The sequence below is a fragment of the Euleptes europaea genome, chromosome 7 (genome assembly GCF_029931775.1).
Source record: "Euleptes europaea isolate rEulEur1 chromosome 7, rEulEur1.hap1, whole genome shotgun sequence".
Lineage (NCBI taxonomy): Eukaryota > Metazoa > Chordata > Lepidosauria > Squamata > Sphaerodactylidae > Euleptes > Euleptes europaea.
In genome coordinates, this window is record NC_079318.1 from 52,889,132 (window position 1) to 52,910,120 (window position 20,989).

General features: G+C 44.7%; 1 protein-coding gene across 1 annotated transcript in view; it reads right to left on the reverse strand.

The window, feature by feature from the left end:
* PPP2R5A (protein phosphatase 2 regulatory subunit B'alpha) overlaps nucleotides 1-20,989 on the reverse strand; it is a 50,888-nt gene that overhangs the window by 16,493 nt on the left and 13,406 nt on the right. The window contains exons 2-5 of the mRNA XM_056853374.1: nucleotides 11,921-12,117; nucleotides 1,732-1,833; nucleotides 820-912; nucleotides 146-276 (exon numbers count right to left, since the gene is read on the reverse strand). Coding sequence (XP_056709352.1) covers nucleotides 146-276; nucleotides 820-912; nucleotides 1,732-1,833; nucleotides 11,921-12,117 — 523 coding nt within the window. The remainder of the gene's footprint in view (nucleotides 1-145; nucleotides 277-819; nucleotides 913-1,731; nucleotides 1,834-11,920; nucleotides 12,118-20,989) is intronic.

Genomic DNA, 20,989 nt, shown 5'->3' on the forward strand with positions numbered 1-20,989 from the left:
TCAAGGGGCTATACGGGGTTCCTAAGAGACCTGTTATCCAGACACTCTTCAGGTCCACTTAAAGTTCAGTAAGGCCATTTTAGAATGTGCCCTCAGAACACATCCTGGTTCTAAACGCTTCTATAGAAAACTACATATATTATACCTTAGGAAAATATTGTTGATTTGTTTTCTGATGAATGCTCTTAATCCAAGGAATTTGCCATAAATTCGGTGAAGAACAGTTTTTAAGAAGTCGCGCTCTCGTGGATCTTCACTATCAAAAAGCTCCAACAGCTATTAATAAAGTATTACTTATTACTTCAGTTCCTGATAGTGCACACTCAGTAGAATAAAAACAAATTCTACCATGACAACCCACCCCCGGGGAAAAACAACAACAGTAAAGCACAGGACAGCTTTTTCTGTAATATTTTTGCCAAAAATAAATTACTTCACACACGTGTAGATGGGAACCTCGCAAAACACACCTAAAACAGTATAATACAGCAGCTACTTCATAATGCATTCCCATTTGTTCAACACATAACATTATAACCTGCTGAAAGTGAATTAACAGACATGATCCATAAGAAGTTAGACTCCATGATAAATTCCATTATAATTTGATCTTACTCAGAGTAACCATATTACTTCAGTGCAACTCAGGCATTACTAATCTATTCTGAAATAAACCTAATGTTTCCAAATGAGCCAGAATACTCAAGTGGCAACTGAAGACATTTGGACAACTCTCCTCCAACCCCAATACGACACCATGATTCATAAACATCACCTTTACCAAACGCACAGCAACATGTTTGTCAGATGAATATTTACCTGCTGTACAAACTTCTGGTCAATATGACGTTTCGCAATGCTCGGCTGGAAATCGGGACTCTCTAAAAATCTCAGGAAAAATTCATATACCAGCTATGAAAGAACAAAATGAGAATTCAGAAAATATACATTCATGGGCAATGAATCCATAAATTTCCAAGAGGCAAAAAAACCTTACCCTAGATCAAGAGTCAGCTAGAAGAGACAGCAGAAGCATGTTTCAAATACATCCAATATAGTGTAATTAGCCTACTAAACCTCACAATGCTCGGGTTGTTAAAAAAAAAAAACACCTCTTTCCCGGTGTCCTCCTGTGATGATTCAGTCAGCTATCAAAGAATTATCTTAGATTTGTGTAGATGGAAGGTTTACTGGCTGACTATAATAGCATTACATCTATACTGGACAGAACAGTAATCACAGCTTAAAAATGGCATTTGAAACCATGGCTAGAAGTAGATGTCAAACTCTGGTTTAAAGCTAAGTGAGGTTAGCGCTAAGGGCCCTAGAAAATCTTAGCTAAAACACAAAGGAGTCAAACAGGAGAGGAATATATGCAGGGCAGAAAAGAAAAAGAAAAGAAAAAAGATGAATACCAGAAGAGACATTTAGATTTGGCAGCAAGATAATTGGTAATTTTATAGTGAGAGCAGAGTGAAAGGCAGAGGGGAGGAAGCTAGGAAGACAAGATAAATGTTAGAAATAGCAAAAACAGCAAGTTCCAAGAGCTTGGGGATAAAAGACAGAAAAGAAATCACATTGTGGTTAGAGTAACAGGAAAAGCACAAAAGCATACACCAAACTACATAAGCTAGGAACATACTGCACTTCCAGAATTGCCAGGATAGCACACTGCCCACAAAAAATGTTAACTCACTATAGCATAATTTGAAAAACTAACAAATAATATACCTGTATATGGGGCCAGGAGGCTTCTAATGTTGGCTCATCTTCTTCTGGATCAAAATCTGGATTTTCACTTGGTGGAAGTGTTCTGAAGATATTATAACTAATCTGGAGGAAAAGAGTTACTCCATTAAAAGCAGAATTCAATTTAGTTTTACAGAAAATAGTCAAAGTAGGTCTTATAACTGCTCAGCTCTTTACTCCAAAATTGAAGTGCGTGCTTATGTGCATGAAGTATTCTCATATTGCCTGCCTCACATTTTCTTCTAACGGAACAATAAAAGAAGAGGGGACTTTTCAGTTTCTTTACCAAGACCCTAACAGAGAAAGTGGCTCAAGTAACTGGGACTAATAAACTGGAGTCTATAATTCTGTTCCATCGGCACAGGGACCTTCCCACTGACACGACACCTTTGCCTCGGATCCTTACCCCAGAGGAATGCAAAGACAAAGGGGCAGAATCTAACCCATTGTCGTGATAAGTTAAATGAATTTCAAATTCCAAGAACTGCCACTGGCAGAACAGTCTGGCTGCATTTTATCTTAAATGCAAGGCAGAGATTGAAAATAATTCATCTGCATTAGATGGGGCTCAAGTGAACTAGATGCACTGACAATTAAGGAGCCAAAGAGTACGATAAGAAAATAAGCTTCGGACAGATAATAATGAGTGTACACCATTAAAAAACTGCACAATATTCTGACCCACTCATTTCAGTGTTAAAACCTTCCCAGGTTTGTCTTACTCCACTTTGTTGTTGAGGAAAACATATTTAAGGAAAAGGATTAGGCAGTCAGATGCAGAACTACAATTTTGGAAAAATGACTGCCCCTAAAAGAGAATCCTATTGTTTTATGTGTAGGTATTACAGGAGAGTAAAAATTAGTTGCATTTGTTCTAGCATTTAGTTGCTGGGTTACTGCTGACCATACCCCTAGGACAGGGGTGGGGAATGTCAGGCCCGGGGGCTGTTTAAGGCCTGCAAAATCATTTGGTCTGGCCCTTCGTGGTCCTGGCAGATCTCTAGCTCAGAAGGATCCAAGACTGGCGATCCGCCCCCTCTGTACTACAAGAGGGCTGGGGGCGGAAGTGGCAACAATGAAGGGGTTAAAAGGGGCAGGGCCAGAATGCGGGGGGGGGGTGAGTTCTTAGCCAGTGTGTCCTCATTTCATCCCTGCAGGCAGAGGTAGCAGGAGCCGGCTGTAGAATCCGGCCCCGACCATGTGGAGCAGGAGCAACTCCGGCGTGTGGCTGGACTGCTATACGCAGCTGGTGCAACAGACCATCCTGTGCCACCAGGTGGGCGAGTGCACCACCGGTTGGATGCCTGCCTGCTTGCCCATGCCGGGGGTGGTGTCATCTGGGGCAGCTGCCTGCTTGAGGCTTGGTCAGCTAATTTTTAAGTTGATAATTTTGTATACCCACGAATGATGTTATAAATATCCAAATGGCCCTTGGTGGAAAAAAGGTTCCCACCCTTGTCCTAGGGCCAGATTCTACAGCCAGCTCCTGCTACCTCCGCCTGCAGTGATGAAATGAGGGCACAATGGCTAAGAACTCCCCTCCCAATGCATTCTGGCCCTGCCCCCTTTAACCCCTCCATTGTTGCCACTTCCACCCCCAGCCCACTTGTAGTACAGAGGGAATACGTTTCTCCATGGCCTGGGTGGGAAAGGGTTAACAGAGTTTCTTGGGCGGACCTAGCAGCTCCATAGCTAACAACTCTTCTGCAAGGGGGGGAAAGGTTCCTCAAAACAAACTCACATCCGCCTTGAATAGAGGCTATTTCTGTCCACAGGAGGGGGTGGATCACCAGTCTTAGATCCTTCTGAGCTAGAGATCTGCCAGGACCATAAAGGGCCAGACCAAATGATTTTGTGGGCCTTAAACGGCCCCCGGGCCTGATGTTCCCCACCCCTGCCCTAGGACATGGGTAATTCACATTTGACTACTGCATGTTTGATACTAACTCAAATTATTTTTTTTAATTATTAAATAAGCCTTTATATAATATTGCTTCAATGCAGTTATTCTACATACTTCTTGCTAACCAAGTACTTCTAAAAAACAGCTGCCCTATCAGTGACAAATATAGTTTTGAAGAACTACCTATTATAAACCAGCATCACACAGTTTACAAAAAAACCCAAAAAACAAACCCTAACTGTTGTTGATGGATTGTTATTCCACATTGTTTTACCTGACCCAAGTTAGACTATCATCACTATATCTAATTTTCAACATAGCCAATCTGTGAATATTTAAATTCAGAGACTGAAGCCACAGACAGACAAGACGGATGTTTGTACGAACATGAAAAATCCCTAGGTTTGCAGAAAAATCTGAAGTACTTTCCTGTCAGTAAAAGGGAGGGGGAGGACCCTTTCCAGGGCTGTTTTGTCTTCTGAGGGTGGATTCATTGGGGCTAGGCCCACCAGTAACTAGCAGGTGACTTGCTACCGCCCGACTTGCATGATTCCTCCAGGCCCACCAGCTCGCTTCTGATCAACAGCAACCACCTCATGAAAGCCAGTGTGGTATAATGGTTACAGTTTGAGACTAGGATCTTGGAGACTCAGGTTCAAATCCCCACTTTGCCTTGAAAGCTCACCAGGTGACATTGGGCCGGCCAGTCATACAGTGTCAGCCTAACCTACACCTTACAGGGTTGTTGTGAGGTAAAATGGAAAAGAGGATGGAAGGCAAATAATAGAGTTGGAAGGGACCCCAAGGGTCATCTAGTTCAACCCCCTGCACAATGCAGGAAATTCAAAACTACCTCCCCCCCCACACCCCCAGTGACCCCTACTCCATGCCCAGAAGATGCCCAAGATGCCCTCCTTCTCATCATCTAACCTCTTCTTTAAAACCTCCAGGGAAGGAGCACTTACCATCCACTGAGGAACTGCTCTAACTGCTAGAAAATTCTTCCTAATGTCTAGATGGAAACGCTTTTGATTTAATTTCAACCCTGTTAAGACTGTCCCTGATTGCTACAGGGTGAGGAAGCAAACAGCCTTCTCTCCTCGCTCAAAAATGACACTATAATGAAGCAGGGTGAAGGCTGGCTTTGCAGAATACTCGACTGCAATCAACAACACGCAGTCATCTGACTGGTGTGTCAATCCCATTTTAAACAGTGACATATGTAGCGTGATGGAAGCATGATGGAAGACCTGAGAAATATACATTTTAAACTCCTCCATTATAAACAACTTCTGTGTTGCCACATTGCCCGTCTTTCTTCCTTTATTTCTCACTTGGACTTATAGCGGATTACAAAGAGTGGGTCAATACAATCGATGGATGGGACATTCAATAAACAATGCCATAGGATTAGGATTGTAGAATCAACCAGAAGTCTAAAAACAGAACAGAAGCAAAGCATAAGAATTAACATGACAGGAGCAAAGCATAAGCATTAACATGACAGGAGCCAGTGTGGTGTAGTGGTTAAGAGCAGTGGTTTGAAGCAGTGGAGTCTGATCTGGAGAACCGGGTTTGATTCCCCACTCCTCCACATGAGTGGCAGAGGCTAATCTGGTGAACTGGATTTGTTTCCCCACTCCTACACACGAAGCCAGCTGGGTGACCTTGGGCAAGTTATAGTTCTATTAAGAGCTCTCTCAGCCTCACCCACCTCACAGGGTGTCTGTTGTGGGGAGGGGAAGGGAAGGTGATTGTAAGCCGGTTTGAGTCTCCCTTAAGTGGTAGAGAAAGTCAGTATATAAAAACCTCCTCCTCTTCTAAATGATGCAAGAATTCCATAGTAGCATCCTAGTTTCAACAAGCTAACCACAGTAGTATAGACCACAGTCCTTAATAATTTTTCTAAAAGTCTACTGCCTGTGTAAAGCCCTCTTGAAATAATTTTTTTGCACAGTTTGCAGAAAGCCATGAGAGTGGGAGCCGTCCTGACCTCAGGCAGGCTGCTCCACAAGGTGGGGGCAACAACAGAGAAGGAATGTGTGTAAGCAGTTTTTGATTTTGCCTATTTGCTGGTTGGCACCTGCAGAAGATCCTGCTCTGATGAGTGAAGCTGTCATGGTGGTGCATAGGGAGAGAGGTGGTCTTGCAGATATGAGGGTCAAAGGCCATGAAGGGCTTTGTATGTGACAGCTAATACCTTAAATTGAGCCCAGTAACGGATGGGCAGCCAGTGAAGTGCCTGCAGGATGGGAGTAATATGCGTGCTTCATCTAGCTCCCCACTAATAGCTGAACTGAGACATTCTGCACCAGCTGGAGATTCCAAATTGATTTTGAGGGGAGACCAATGTATAGAGCATTGCAGTAGTCTTGTCTTAATGTTACAGTGGCATGGATCCAGATGGGCGAATCAGCCGTATCAAGATAAGGGGCCATCTTTCAAGCTAGGCTGAGTTAGAAGAAAACCTTTTAAGCAACTGCGTTAACTTGCTTCTCCAATAATAAAGTTGGGTCCAGTATAACCCCAAGGTTCTTAACTGAGTCAGCGAGGGTCAGATTGAACTCCATCACAAGTGGGGAGTACAAAGTCCTTCAACATCTCCACCTTCCCAGCCAGCATTACCTCTCTCTTTTCAGGTTTTAATTTCAATTTGTTCACTCTTAGCCAATTTACCACTGCTACCTGGCAGTTATTCAGGACCTCTACCACCTCACCAGAGGATTTGGATAAGGATATACAGAGCTGGGTATCATCCACATTGATGACATCCAACTCCAAAGCTATGGATGATTTGTCCCAAGGGCTTTACATAGAGATTAAAAGCATGGGTAGGATTATGCCCTGTGGAATTCCACAGGATAGGTCCCACACTGAAGACAAGTGGTCTCCCAAAGCAACTCTTTGAGTCCAATCTGTGAGGAATAATTTGAACCAATTTAGCATGCATCCCGATATGTACTTCTGTATCCAAGCGCCTCAACAAGATGGTATGATCTACTGTATCAAAAGCCAAAGGTAAGTCCAACAAGAGCAACAAGAAGGCTGGCCTCTGTCTACGCTCAGACGGAAGTCATCCACTAAAACTAGCAGAGCTGTCTCTGTCCCATAGTCCAAGCTGAAGCTGGACTGAAAAGGGTCTAGAGCAGATGAGTTACCCAAGAAGACATGGAGTCGGTCTGCTATTCCTCTCTCAATCACTTTGCCAAGAAAGAGCAGGTTAGGGACTGGGCAATAACAGGCCACATCATTTTTCTGTAGGGATGGTTTTTTAAGTAGCAAATGGATAACCCCCTCTTTGAATGGCTGACGGAAGGTGCCCTAAGTTAGTGACTGATTTATAATATATACTAAGGGTTGTTGATGTGGTCCATCATTTTAGCAGCCAGGATGGGCAAGGATCCAGACTGAAAGAAGTGGCCTTCACTTCTTGTCAACATCCATCACAGAAATTGGGGGGAAATGATCCAGGAAAAGACCAGGTGTTGTATTAGTCCTGTCTACTGGTGTGTCTATGTTACAACTGACACCCAGCAATATTTTATCAGCAAAAAACTTGGCAAAGGTATCACAGCTTTGTCTCTACCTGAGACAACAAAGGTTCAGATTTTGGCATCAGCAGTTGCTGAGCTACCTTGAACAACTGGGGTAGTTGTGAGCTGGCTGATGCTATAGTAGCAGAGTAGTAACTTTCTTTGCCACCATCACCACCACTTGACAGGTCTTTCAATGGGCTCTATAGCGTATTCAATCAGATTAAGTACGGGTTCACCACCAGCGTCATTCTAGATATCTACCAGCCCTCTTCAGGTCACCCACTTCTGTAGTAAACCAGGGGGCTGGTTTACTCCTTGGAGGAGGGAGTGGTCACCGAAGCGCAACCTTGTCGCGATAGCTTCACTAGTTGTCACTAGTTACTTGGAGCTGTGTATCTTACGGAAACCCTGAAAGTGACTGTATTTAGTCTGTTGCCTTGTGGGTATTATTCCTGCCCAAGTGTTCCCCAATTCAATTATGGTGATTTTTAAGGCAAAAGGCTCAAAATGTGTTCTAATAATCAAAACTGATAGGATAAAGGATGTAACCCTGTGTGTGTCTGAGAAGTCACAACCAAAGAAGTTCTTTCTCCAAACTCTCCCTTTTTAATTCTACTAATTCTCAGTGTCTTATCTTACCATTACCCATCACAACATTGACAAAAGGCCTCAAGGAAAAAAGACTGAGACTTAGTAGCCCACACTATCATAACTTTACAAACTTTTTCTGAATGTTGTTGAATTGCTGGTGCAGTTTAAGGGCCAAGTCCCCTTTAATCTTGAAACTGATCAGAGGGATGTAGTTTAAACCTTCAGTTAAAGTTCAAGACTGTACTTGTGTTTGGGGAGGTGGATAAACCAAGGGAAGAACTCAGTTCTTGGGGGGGGGAGTATTTCACCATAAATCAGCTGTGACTTGACAGCAAACAAAAAACCCCAAGATCTTCAACTGTACTGCATACGTGCAACAAGTATGTTTCTTAAAGGGCAGGCTCAGTCAGTAGCTACTCACCTGAAGGCTACAGTGCAGTAACAACAACAACAACAAAGACATCAGCCTAGAAGCAGAGTAATTAATTGCATTTTTGATATACACAATTCAGCATGATTCTCTGGCTGAAAGTGTGCCAACCCTATTTCTGAATCTTTATTAGAATGAAAATCAAACTTCAGTCAGAGGTGAAAACACACTACAATTTAAAAAAAAATACCATAGCTACATGTGGCCCTCTCTTTTGTTCCTTGAACAATTCCATTAACTGCATAGCAGCTTGAACCCAAAAGATCTTTGCAATTTCCCCCTAGCATACTGGAGAGCTCAGCATGGCAGGGAGAGGTGGAGAGGCGGTCAAGTCTGGTGCCGCTGCAGGACGCGGCAGGGTGAACAGTGTCAAGCCCAGCACACAGAAGGCAGGAAAAGGAGCTGGAGGGAAGGAGGAAGCAGGCAGACAGCACTGCCTGTAGCAAGCTCTACAGGCCAGGGGCAGACTTCTAGGAGGAGAAGCAGGACAAGGAGAGGAGAGCTCTGCCCCTGCCTAGCCTGAGGATGGACTGAAGCCTGGGCTTCTAAAGGTGCTCTGGGGGTGGAGAGAAGGAGCAGGGGCCCTTCGCTGGCTTCTCATGGGCCCAAGAACATGCCAGTCAAGCAAGCCCTGCCTCCCAATAAGGGAGAGCGAGCAAGCGTGGGGAGGCTCCACCCCCCCAGGGGGCTTTAAAAGGCAGGTTTGGAGGCAGGCCAAGGAGGAAGAGCTAGGCCAAGGCCCAGAAGAGATTTGGGAATGCTCTGGAGCGAACAGGGGAGAGGGAACTGGGTGAGGCCAACCTTACCCCCCCCCCTTTTGCTTTCTGAGGCTTGCCGGTGGACCTGTCGGGAAAAAGTGAACCCTGGAGGGCTCAGCCCCTGTAACCTGCAGACACCGACAGCTCTTTTCCTAATCCAGTGGTTCAACTGACATGTCTTTCTGAGGTATTGTGGAGGGAAAAAAAACAGGAACTGTAGTTACATCCCCAGGATATCCTGAAAATCTTTCCGCCGTATCTATTCTGTTTATTTTCATAAGCGCTGAAATGTGAAATAGTGTTTGGCAGCAAGACATCTGTATTTTTTATGATGATCTGTATTACCCTGTTACTTGGTGATCAAGGTTTTTATCCCGGTCACTCAGCCTGTATCATCTATCTTCCCTGCCCCTATGAAGGACATTTTAATTGTCCAAACACTTTACCCTTGTGATATCTTGTGCCTGTCATCAGCTGTAATACTTGGACATCTGTTTTCCGGGACTGTAGCCATATCTGATTCTGCGCATATCCAGGCCACAGCTACTAAAGTTTTTTTAAAAACCTAATATTTCACTGAACTATGGATGCAACCCCACAACCATTAAAGCCAGCATTTACAAACTTCAGTAGATATCCATTAGCAGCACATACTGCCTACAGAACTAGGGTTTAGTCCTTTAAAAATACTTCAATTTCCTCCACAGAAATATAGCAACATTTTTAATTTCCATGGAAAAGGCCCCTTGGAGAGAATCATCTGGAAATGGCCAGAAAGAAATCAGTCAAGAACCACCAGATTCTAGATCAGCAAACCATGAGAGAGGGGGTAGGCTACAAGGCTCAACTGGTTCAGCCGCTGCCTATCCATTTTTACCCTGCCTTTCTTCTAAGTGCACATGGTTTCCTCTCCCACACCCTAATTTTATTTTCACAACAGCATGGTGAGGTACGTTGGGCTGATACATTGTGACTAGCCAAGGTCACTTAGTGAAGTTCATAGCACAATGCCACATCTCCTCCCCAGGTTCCTTAGGGCAGACCATCACGGCTTAGCTAGAAATGGCATTTAAAATGAACATATACATAACATAACATATACATAAGCTGAGTTTTATGAATTTGAATGCAACTGAATTTCATCTACACCTCTGCAAATATTTGGCTAGTACAGTAAACTGAATCAGAGTCTCTGAAATGTAATTGATACCAGCAGACAAAGTATCTTAGTGTATAATGTCCTTCAGTGTTACTCCTCTGAAGATGCCTGCCACAGCTGCTGGCGAAACGTCAGGAAAGAAAATACCAAGACCACGGTTACACAGCCCGGATAACCCACAAGAACCAATGTAAATTAAAGTTTGCAAATATTTCCTGAAGAGCTCAATTCTTAGTAGCCCACAAGAATTACAGCACAACTTGCACTCAAGAATAGGTATGCCAACAGCATCAAGATGTAGTTATCCAATACATGAATATCCCTCCATGCAGTAAATGACCATCATATGCCAACACTAAATCACTGTATTGCCAACACTAAATCACTGTATTGATACCTGAACCTAATCTTTCACCACAAAATTTCCAAAATATTTGCAAGTATAAACATGAGCTTTTTACAAGCCTTAGAAGATGAAACTGAAGCACAGTGTAAGTAATTAGTGGTAGTCATATCACTCAGGAAATCACAGTGCTGGCCACAGCTTTCTCATTCTCTCTTATTCTGTTACCTTAATTTTTCCTTCCTTTTTTCCATATCTTTCTTATCTGTAGTTTTATCCTCCCAGTATCCTCTTTCTTCTGCTACTTCTTGCTCATATTTTTCTCTTTCATCCCAAGAAGAAGAAGAGTTGGTACTTTTCTCTACCATAAGGCATCTCGAAGCGGCTTACAATCGCCTTTCCTTTCCCGCACCCATAACTGGCATCTTGTGAGGTAGGTGAAGCTGAGAGAGTTCTGTGAGAACTGTGACTGGCTCACGGTCACTCAGCAGGCTTCATATGGAGGAGTGCGGAATCAAACCTGGTTCTCCAGATAAGAGTCCACCGCTCATGTAGAGGAGTGCGGAATCAAACTCAGTTTCCCAGATTAGAGTCCGCAGTTCTTAACCACTACACCATGCTGTTGAAGAGAAGCACAGCAGGAAATTGTTCAGGTCTGCCTCAGGGAGCAGGCAGGTCTGGCTCAGGAAAAAGAGAAGACAGAGTGAAGGGTAGCTCTGTGTGGTTGTGTGGCAGAGTGTTTCAGCTCTAACTCTGGGATGGAACAGAGTACCCCGTTTATTAGGCCTGTCTCTGGTGATGAGGAGACCTTGTACCTTTTAGTCTGACTCTTGGGAAAGGGCAGGCTGGTGTGGGTGGAATCCTATGTATGAGAGGATCCAATCTAGTGGCTAATCAGTAATAGCCTGTTTGTGTCTGAAAGCATTGAAGAAAATTCTAACTAAGTTCTAAAGCCATAACTGATTTAAAAGTATATGCCTCAGCCAGGTGTCTCCTTTGTCTGCCTGGAGACCTGTGCTGTTGTATTCCTTGAGACAATCCTGTAAATAAATAAATAAATCTTTTTTGTTGCTTCTGTTCAAGCCTGCCTCAGTGATCTCCATGGAATCCCAGTTTCGAATCCCCACTCTGGAATGGAAACTTACTGGGTGGCCTTGGGCCAGTCACACACCCTGGCAAGTATTTGCATGGGAGACCCCCAAGGAATACGAGGGACGTGACGTGGAGGCAGGCAAAGGCAAATCACCTCTGACTGTCTCTTGCCTTGAAAACCCTATGGGGTCACCATGGGATCAGCTGTGACTTGATGGCAAACGGAAATAGTGGGAAGTGCCAGCCAAGGTATTGTTCTAACACAGAAAGGTAATTCAGAACACACAGGTTAAGCAAGCAGTATTAGGTTTCATTTTACAGGTATCCAAAGGAACACACCACTTCAATTAGTTACTTACCATTTTCACTATGTCACAATATGCTGATTCAACAATCACACCACGATTTGTTGAAACGTATTCCACCAGTTCATTCAGCGTTGCTCTTTTAATTTCTTTGCTCCTCAAGTCTGAGACAGAGTCCAAGAAATCAAACAATACACAACACTGCTGCAGCTTCTGACAAAAGAGGTCTTGCTGATCATTTGAGGTGGCATCTGTAAAAGGGGGGGCAATGACACCATTTTATTATTAGGATTCCAATTCTGTGAGGCAATAATATACAGAAGTCAAAATGACTGCCACATGCTCCAATAATGGAAATGAAATATAATACAAAGTGTGAAAGATCAAATCCAATGCTCTATCAGCAGTAATACATTTAAGCCAATCTAGGTATGTTGTCCCTATACTTTTATTCTCCTACCAATGTCACTGTACAAAATATTTGTTTGGCTACACCAAATGAACTCAGCCATACTGGGGTTCTTCTGATGTGATGACTATCAGCCAGGTCTTTTTACCCACAGGGAGCAGCTATGGCTCAATTGTTGAGCACATACAGATCGATCAAGCATTTCAGTCCATACGAGGCAGTTTCAGATATGCTCAGTAGTACAGCACATCCTTTGCCTGAAGATCCCAGGTTTTAATACCCATCTTCTCCTTTTAAAGGATCTCAGGAAACAGGTGTTGGAAAAGACCTTGAGTATTCGCTCTGGCCAAGCAGACAATTCTGAACTAGACTGAACACATGAACACACATGAAGCTCCCTTATACTGAATCAGACCTTTGGTCCATCAAAGTCAGTACTGTCTACTCAGACCGGCAGCGGCTTTCCAGGGTCTCAGGCAGAGGTCTTTCACATCGCCTACCTATCTAGTCCCTTTAACTGGAGATGCCGGGGATTAAACCTGGGACCTTCTCAGTGGCGTAGCGTGGGTTGTCAGCATCCGGGGCAAGGCAAGTAATTTGCGCCCCCTAACCCGTGGATTTTAGCACTCGAGTCTCTTCCACTAGATTAGTTAAAGAAACCCTTACCCCCTAAGCACATGTATTGTTTGTTATGAAAATACTGATGTAATTAAAGTAAAATGCATCTAAATACAAGTTTATTTTCAAACACTTCTCAGAAGAGCATCCTGGTGTCCGCAGCCTCCGCCAGGGCTGTAATGTGTTTCCAAGGAGAGGGCCTGTGGGGGGGGGGCACTGGTCCCCTGCAGAGCATGTTGTGCTAAGTGGGGCCTGGGAGGCCTGGGTTCAAATCTTGGCTTTGCTGGGGGGCGCAGAAGGGAGGGCAGCTTGATTTCTGGGGCTTGGGGAGGGGGTCTTGCTGCAGGTCATGCTCCAGGGGCTGGCTTGGAAGGAAAGGCCGGCGGCAGAAGCCGAAGGGCCGGCCTTGCGCCGAAAGGGCGCGTTCCCGCGGGAGCGGGGCTGCTGTGCCGCGCAGGGGCCGGGCCGGCTCCGCTCCCTGTGCCGCGCAGGTGCTTGGCGAGGGGGCCGGGCCGGGCCTCGCCTCCCTGCGCCACGTCTGCTGGCCCCGCAGCAAGAGCAAGAGCCGCCTGGACGCCGCGCAGGTGAGCGGGCCGGGGGGCTGCGCGTGCCCCCGGGCTGGCGCGGAGGCGCGGGGCCGGCCTGCCTGCCTGCCTGCCTCCCTGCCAGCAAGCGGCCAGGCCGGCTGCGGCACCAGGAAGGGTGGCTTGGCGGACGCTCGGCTCGGCGGGGCAGGGGTCGAATCCCGGCTGCGTCGTGCACGCGTGTTGGGTGGTCTCGGCCAAGCGCGTGCATTCTCCGCCTGGCCCACCTCACCCGGTGGGGGTGAGGATAACATGCCGCAGAGGGGAACGATGTGAGCCGTCTTGGGTCCCCACTGGAGAGGAAAGGGGTGGCGGGTCGGGTGAAGCGCCCTTTTGCCGGAGGGGAGGCTTCCCCTTGAGACCCTGGCGGGCGAGGCTGGAGCGGACTCTGGAGAAGAGCGGCTGCTGGGGACGGGGGGGTCTGCCCCCCCTCCCCCAGCCATGGAGACCCGGCCCCTCGGGGCAGAGAGCTGCGAGTGCGAGCGCCCCCCCCCCGATGTTGCGCCCGGTGCGGCCGGCCCCCCCTGCACCCCCCACGCTACGCCACTGGACCTTCTGCATGCCAAGCAGATGCTCTACCACTGAGCCATGGCCCCTCCCCAACACTGACCTGACTCTAAATAAGGCTTCTAAGGACTGGCCTAAGTTCTTAGACAGGGAGAACTGAAAGCCAATGTAAACGCTCCATGTGTTTGGGTAGCTCTCTTCTTTGAGTGAAATGTGGAATTAGCATTGTACTTTCCTCTATAAGGACCCCTGGCCCCTTCCAACTACCTCAGAAAGTTGCTTGAAATATATGTAGGAGAGGTGAGAGGAATATTCCAGAACAGCAGCAGGGTTTGGAAGCTGGTAGCACTTTATGGGATAAAACTGAATTGTCAAGTCTGTATTGGTCAGACTGTATTTGGAACAAGAGAAAACACTTGACACAAGCCATGCAAGCTCATATCAAAGATTCTATGGTAAACAGTACTCGCATAGTTAATGGTACAATAAATGCAGACAACACAACCAACAGTACAGCAGAGGTAGAGATGTAAAACCCCAGGAAAAAAATGGGAAATAGTTTTCCCCCCAGTTTTCTCCAATAGCTTGGAGGGTATAAATCTCTTAACACTTCCATTTTAGAATAAGTAGGACATTTTTTCCCTGACCTGGATAGCCCCAGGCTAGCCTGATCTCATCAGATCTCAGAAGGTAAGCAGGGTTGGCCCTGGTTAGAATTTGAATGGGAGACTTCCAAGGACTACCAGAGTTGTGACATGGAGGCAGGCAATGGCAAGCCACCTCCAAACATCTCTTGCCTTGAAAACCCTACAGGGTCACCATAAGTCAGCTGTGACTTGACCACACACACACACACACACACACGGTTCTATGAAAAAAGCCCACAAGAAAATTGCGCACAGAAAAACCACCACTGTCACTAATGCACACAAGAAAAAAGCCCACACGGAAAAATACTCATGCCAATAAAGGTGACTGAAACTGAACTACCCTGGCAGTAATGACAAGGAAGGTGTGGTGCTTGGATGCGACTGGAGGTCGGGCGGTGACCCATGGGGGGGGCATTCTGACTATACAGTGCCCTATATACAGCACCCCATATTTCCACCACTGTTGTGCTTGGAGCTACAGCTTTAAAAGGGCATTAGACAGATTCATGGAGGATAGGGCTACCAGTCATGGTGACTAAAGGGAAACTAGTGACTAAAGGCAACCTCCACATTCAGAGGTAGTACACCTCTGAATCCCAGTAACAGGAGCCAATATTAGGAGAAGGCCCCGGCCTCTATGCCCTGTTGTTGGACCTCCAGGGGACCGGTTGGCCACTGTATGAGACAGGATGCGGGACTAGATGGATCACTGGTCTGATCCAGCAGGGCTCTTATCTTCTGAGGCACTATTTTGAGTATCCCTGTCTTCTGAGATTAGGCAGGTGGCAACCCAGGAGAGGACTTCTTGGTCATGGCACCAAAAGGCTGAAACTCTCTCCCCAGAGAAACTTGCCTGTCCGCTTCTGAAGCTATCTTCCACCAGCAGGTGAAGACTGTTTTGTCTGGCATTTCCTCAGCGATCCCTCCTTCCTGTCTTATGTTTTGTTTTTATGCATTTATATTTCATAGTACTGTATGTTTTAGAATGGTTTCAAGTGTGTTAATAATTTTTGTTTGGTTTGAATGGTTTTCAAAATGTGTTTTTATTATTCATGTTTTTAATCTGTTAGTCACCTTGGTTGCCCTGATCAGGGCAGAAAGGTCGGTTATAAATGTTGCGAATAAATAATAATAAATTAAAAGAGGGCTCTGTTTTTATGTTAGCTTGATAAGCAGAAGGGTTCACTAGCTGACCTTACACCAGATTTGCAAACCCCCAGGGTCTCCAGTTTAAAGAACACTGCTTTAAACTGAGTAACCTGTTTTTATTCTACACACACACCAAAAAAAATCAAACCTTAGTACAATTTACTAGGAACTTGAAAAACTGAACTACAGTGCATAGGATCAGCCAAAAGTGGGAGAGGAGAAGCAAACCTGATATGCTCCCTGCAAGACTAAGGTCCATAGCTCCTGCCTCAACGAACTGTCACCACACCTGATTTCCTTCCAAACACAGAGGATACCTCTGGTTTTCTCATTGCTGTTGCGCGCCTGTCAATTCAGTGGAGTGGCAGTGGGGTTTCCACTTGGCGAGTTTCCCTGTTTTTTCCATGTCCAAGTCCCTTGTGTTAGTCATTCCCCCACCACACCATCAGGTTTTTTTTAAAAGCAATTGATACAATATTGTTACTTATAACACTACAGTGTTGTTAGTTCCTCTGAATTCCCCACTTCCATTTAGCAGAAAAGTTTCTAGCCCTTTTCGTTACAGAGATATGCCTTTCCCCTTATATTTCTGCAACAAAAGGCGCTAGAGGCTATTTTTCTTTTTTTTTAAAGCTGGGAGTTCAAAGGACCTGGTAGACAGGTTGTTATAATGCTATAGCAATTTGTCAGCCACCCATTTTATTAAAAGGTCCTCTGATGGCACGGGGGGGGGGAGGAGGTGTCTGTGGATCAATGACAGAGCATCTGCTTGGCATGAACAAGGTCCTAGGTTTCTTAGTTAAAGAATCTGGTAGCAGGTGATGAGAAAAACCTCTGTCGGAGACCCTGAAGAGCCAGCACCAGTCTGAGTAGACAGTACTGACTGTGATGGACCAATGGTCTGATTCAGTATAAGGCAGCTTCATATGTGTTCACGGGTAATGGGGCTAAGGAAAATGACACCAATAGCAGTGGGGCTGGGAAGAGCTCAAACTTTTTTTTTTTGGCTGTGATCTCTATCCTAAATAATTGCAATAAAAGAAGCTTGGGAAGGATCACGGGAAAGCCAGGGAAAAGTCAAATCATACACAAGAGCACCAAGTGGAAGTGGGGGTGGGGTGGAAACAGCAGCCAACACCATCTAAATATCCAGTGTGGAAGGGAGCCTGCTTTACTTACACCTTGTCTCTCTCATTTCCTCTTGCCAAGACCATTAATACCTTTAAAAAAAAAAGTATTCTGTGCTAATCATCTAAAGGAAGATGCTCTGCTCAAATGATGTGTACAGAAATGGAATGTCAGTTGACACTTACATAGGACCAAGATTCAACCATTTTTTTAGGGTCACGTGTGCTAGCTGCTATGCAACATCCTACGGAAAGTCATGCTAGAATTTAACAAGGTCAAGTTTTGCAGAGCTATACTGGGGGAAAGAGTGTTTAGAGTTCTTAGCTACTTAAGACATTGTCAACATACAAAAAGACTAGCTCTATTTAGAGGAATGCCTCCAATAACTTGTTCCTTACATGATAGCTTTAGGCTCAACAGCTTGAGACACTTCTGTTCCGCAGAGTTTCACGTGTGTTATGCTGCATAGATCTGACTAGAACAGAATCTTGTGCTCTCATTAAGGTACCATAGTTTCAGCAGTGTACATTTAGTGAAAAGACCCTGTCGCACTAGGTCAGACAAAAAGCCTTTCTAACTCAGTCTTGTAACAAAAGCAGAATATCTGGAGGACTATTTGTCCCCAACATCCTGAAATCAGATGTCTGTCTTCTCTCCATTCCTAGTCAATATAGCTTAACAGCTGTTCACAGACACATCCTCAATAAGGACCAGGATTCAATAATTTTTAGGGTCACTTGTGCCAGTTGCTAGGCATCATTCTGTGGCAATCAAGTTAGCAGAACAATTCATTCTTTTCTCAGAATTCTGAAGTAACAACCCATATATTGCACATTTCTGAAATTTTGCTCATTTCATAACAGTTTATTGCCAATATTTATTTATTTATAATTAGCAACCTTTCTACCTTGCAGAGCTCAAGGCAACTTGCAATGTAAACAAAAACATGATTCTAAAAAACACATACATTCAGTCAGCACTGCCAATAAATAAAAACCAAATTAGTCAAATGCAGCCCTAAATAAAACTATCTTCAGCAGCCTCCTGAAGATCAAAAAGGAAGGGATCAGGCACACCTCCCTGGGGATGTTATTCCATAATCGCGGGGCTGTCACTGAAAATGTTCTCTCTCATGTGCCCACCAGATGAGCTTCTTTGACTGGTGGGACAGTCAGGAGGGCCTCTCCCTGTGATCTTAATTCCTGGGCAGGAACACATGGGAGAACACAGTCCTTCAGATACCCCGGTCCAAAAATACACAGGACTTGAATTGGGTCGGGAGTGGATTGGTAGCCGGAGTAATTGCTGTAGTATCAGGGGTCACACACTCTCTGTAGGTAGCTCCAGCCAGCAGTCTAGCCCACAGCATTCTGCACTAACTGCTGCTTCCAAACACTCTTTAAGGGTAGCCCTGAGCAGAGTGCATTGCAATAGTCCAGTCTAGATGTAACTAAGACATGGATAGCTGTAGCTAGATCTGACTGAACCAGGAATGGGTGCAGCTGACGAACCAGCTGAAGCTGAGCAAAAGAACTCCAAGCTGCAGCAGCCACCTGGTTTTCTAAGGTGACTTCTCTGTCAAGCAGCACTCCTAAGCTGTGAACCTGGCTTTTCAAGGGAAGTGTAACCCCATCCAAGACAGGAGAGATCTCAAGTCCCCTGTCTGTTTTTCTAAAAACCCAGAGAGCCTCAGTCTTGTTGGGATTAAGTTTCAACTTGTTCACCTTCATCCAGCCCATTACCAACTCCAAGCACCAGTTCACAACATCAATATATTCCTCAGAATTAGGTGAAAAAGAAAGGTAGAGCTGGGTATAATCCGCATATTGGTGACACCGCAGCCCATACCTAATATCACATATAGGCTGGTAAAATTATTCAGCTTGTCTCAAAATGTATTATAACAGTCAAGGCTTTTCTTAAACTTTCACCAGTAGTTCTCTGCTTTCTTCAGATGGATGCAAGGTATAAAGATAGTAACTAAGGCTTTAAAAATGGAATATATTTCTAATAGCTGCAGTTGCACAAAAAATAGTCCACAAGCTTATATAGCATCATGTTACCTTGACAACCTGAATTTTAATACCTGGTATCCATATATAACTGGCAAGTTAAAAACAATAATTCACCAATAATTTTAAAGTTCATTCTATTCATAGTTCTGCAACAATGAGAGGAGCTCACTTTACAATTTCTTATTCACTTGTTTCCTTACATTTGAAGACCCTTTTGAAGACCCTTGACAATTTCAGTGCCAGGTTTACTACTGTCAGTATCATAAACTCTCAAGTATGCTCAAGATACATCTTAAATTCTCCAACTTAGCCTAGAACCCATCCTGAATACAATCTACTTCATGATGGGCCACATCTTGGCAGTTCAAGGAACGTGACAGAAACATGATTAAGAGGCACCTAATGGCAAACCACCACCATTCATCGCTTGCCTTGAAAACCCTACTGGGCTGTCATAAGTCGGCTGTGACTCGACGGCACTTTCCATTACCATACTGTACCATTCATTTTATTTGTTTGCTGGCACATTTTAATGTCATCTCTCCAGAACAAAGCTGTCTAAACTGGCTAATAAGTAACACAACATAAAACTATAGAACAATTACAATTAAACAGCAGCCGTACACAGAAAGAGCAACCCAGACCAGAAACTGTACAATTAGTATGACCAGCTGGGAAATAATTAACAGCAAAAGATCAATAAAAACACAAACAAGGTCAGTATAAGCTATAAAATATCACCAAAAGAACTAAAAGGTAGCCAGGAAAATTTAGTAACTTGGCTAAACGCCTGGGCAAATAAAGATCTTAATTTGGGACCTAAAATGTCAAAATGATAGATGTCAAGTGAGCTTCTGGGAGAGAAAAGGGGTGTCACTACTGAAAAGGCCCGGGTTGCCCCTTGCCTCCTTCCATGGGCACAGGCACAGAGAAGACAGTTTGGGATGGAGATCTTAACTAGTAAGCAGGACTGTATGGGAGGAGGCAGCCCTTCAAGTACTTTGATCCTAAACTATTTAGAGCACTAAAAAGGTAAGAACCAGCACTTTGAATTATGTCTTGGAAACAGTCAGCCAGTGTAGATTTTTTAGTATGGGCCAATATGCTTATATCCTATCCTTAAGCTGGCCATGGTGTTTTGTACTAACTGACACTTCAGAAAAGCCTTTAAAGGCAAACAGAACACATTACAATAATGTAATCTAGATGCGACTGGAGCATGGATCATCACCGTAACCAAATCCAGCTTCTCAAAGAAGAGCAGCAGCTGGCAAATAAAGCTGAAACTTCTGAAAGATACTACATGCCACGGGGAAGCCTGAGTTAAGTCTAGACAAAGCAGCATCCCCAATCTAGAAGTGTATTGTTTTTAGGAGGAATGCAACCAACTCTAGGACAGACTGGCTCCTTATTCCATGTCAGAGAGGTTGCTTCTCAGGGATAGACCCAGTCTTGTATGGATTTAATTTCACTTTGTTGGAACTCACCCATTCCATTACCTTCTCCACTCACCTGTTAAGGACTTTCACACCTGACTCAGCTGTTCATAAATAGAGTTGGAAGTGCCAGCAATATGGTGCTAATCTTACGCCAAATCCCTAGACAATCTCTCCAAATAATTTCAGCATAGAGGACCACCAAAGCTGGAGAATGAACAGGGACACACTTTCTCTCATTCTCTATAATTATCAATTTGAAGCTTAGAACATTCCGGGGTGGGGGGAGCCCTGGGGATTGCCATCCCTTCATATGTGAAATTCAGGGAATCGGGGGAACGGGACCCTTGCATTGTACCACTGAGGTTTAAGGTTAGATGAGCAGCTTCCAACATATTTTATACCGAAGCTCAGCTATCAGAGCAATGGTGCTACTGTGGCAATGATGCTACTAGATTAAGCTTCAGGCCTCTTGGAGCTAGCCCCAGAACCGAGTGGTTCTGCAGTAGCACACTTTAGAGGGAATTCCTTCTCTATGAACCTAACAAGCTCACAGTCCGTAGGAACAAGAGATGCCATTCCTCTAAGCTGTCCAGTTTCATATCGCCCCCCCTAAAACAGCAGTCA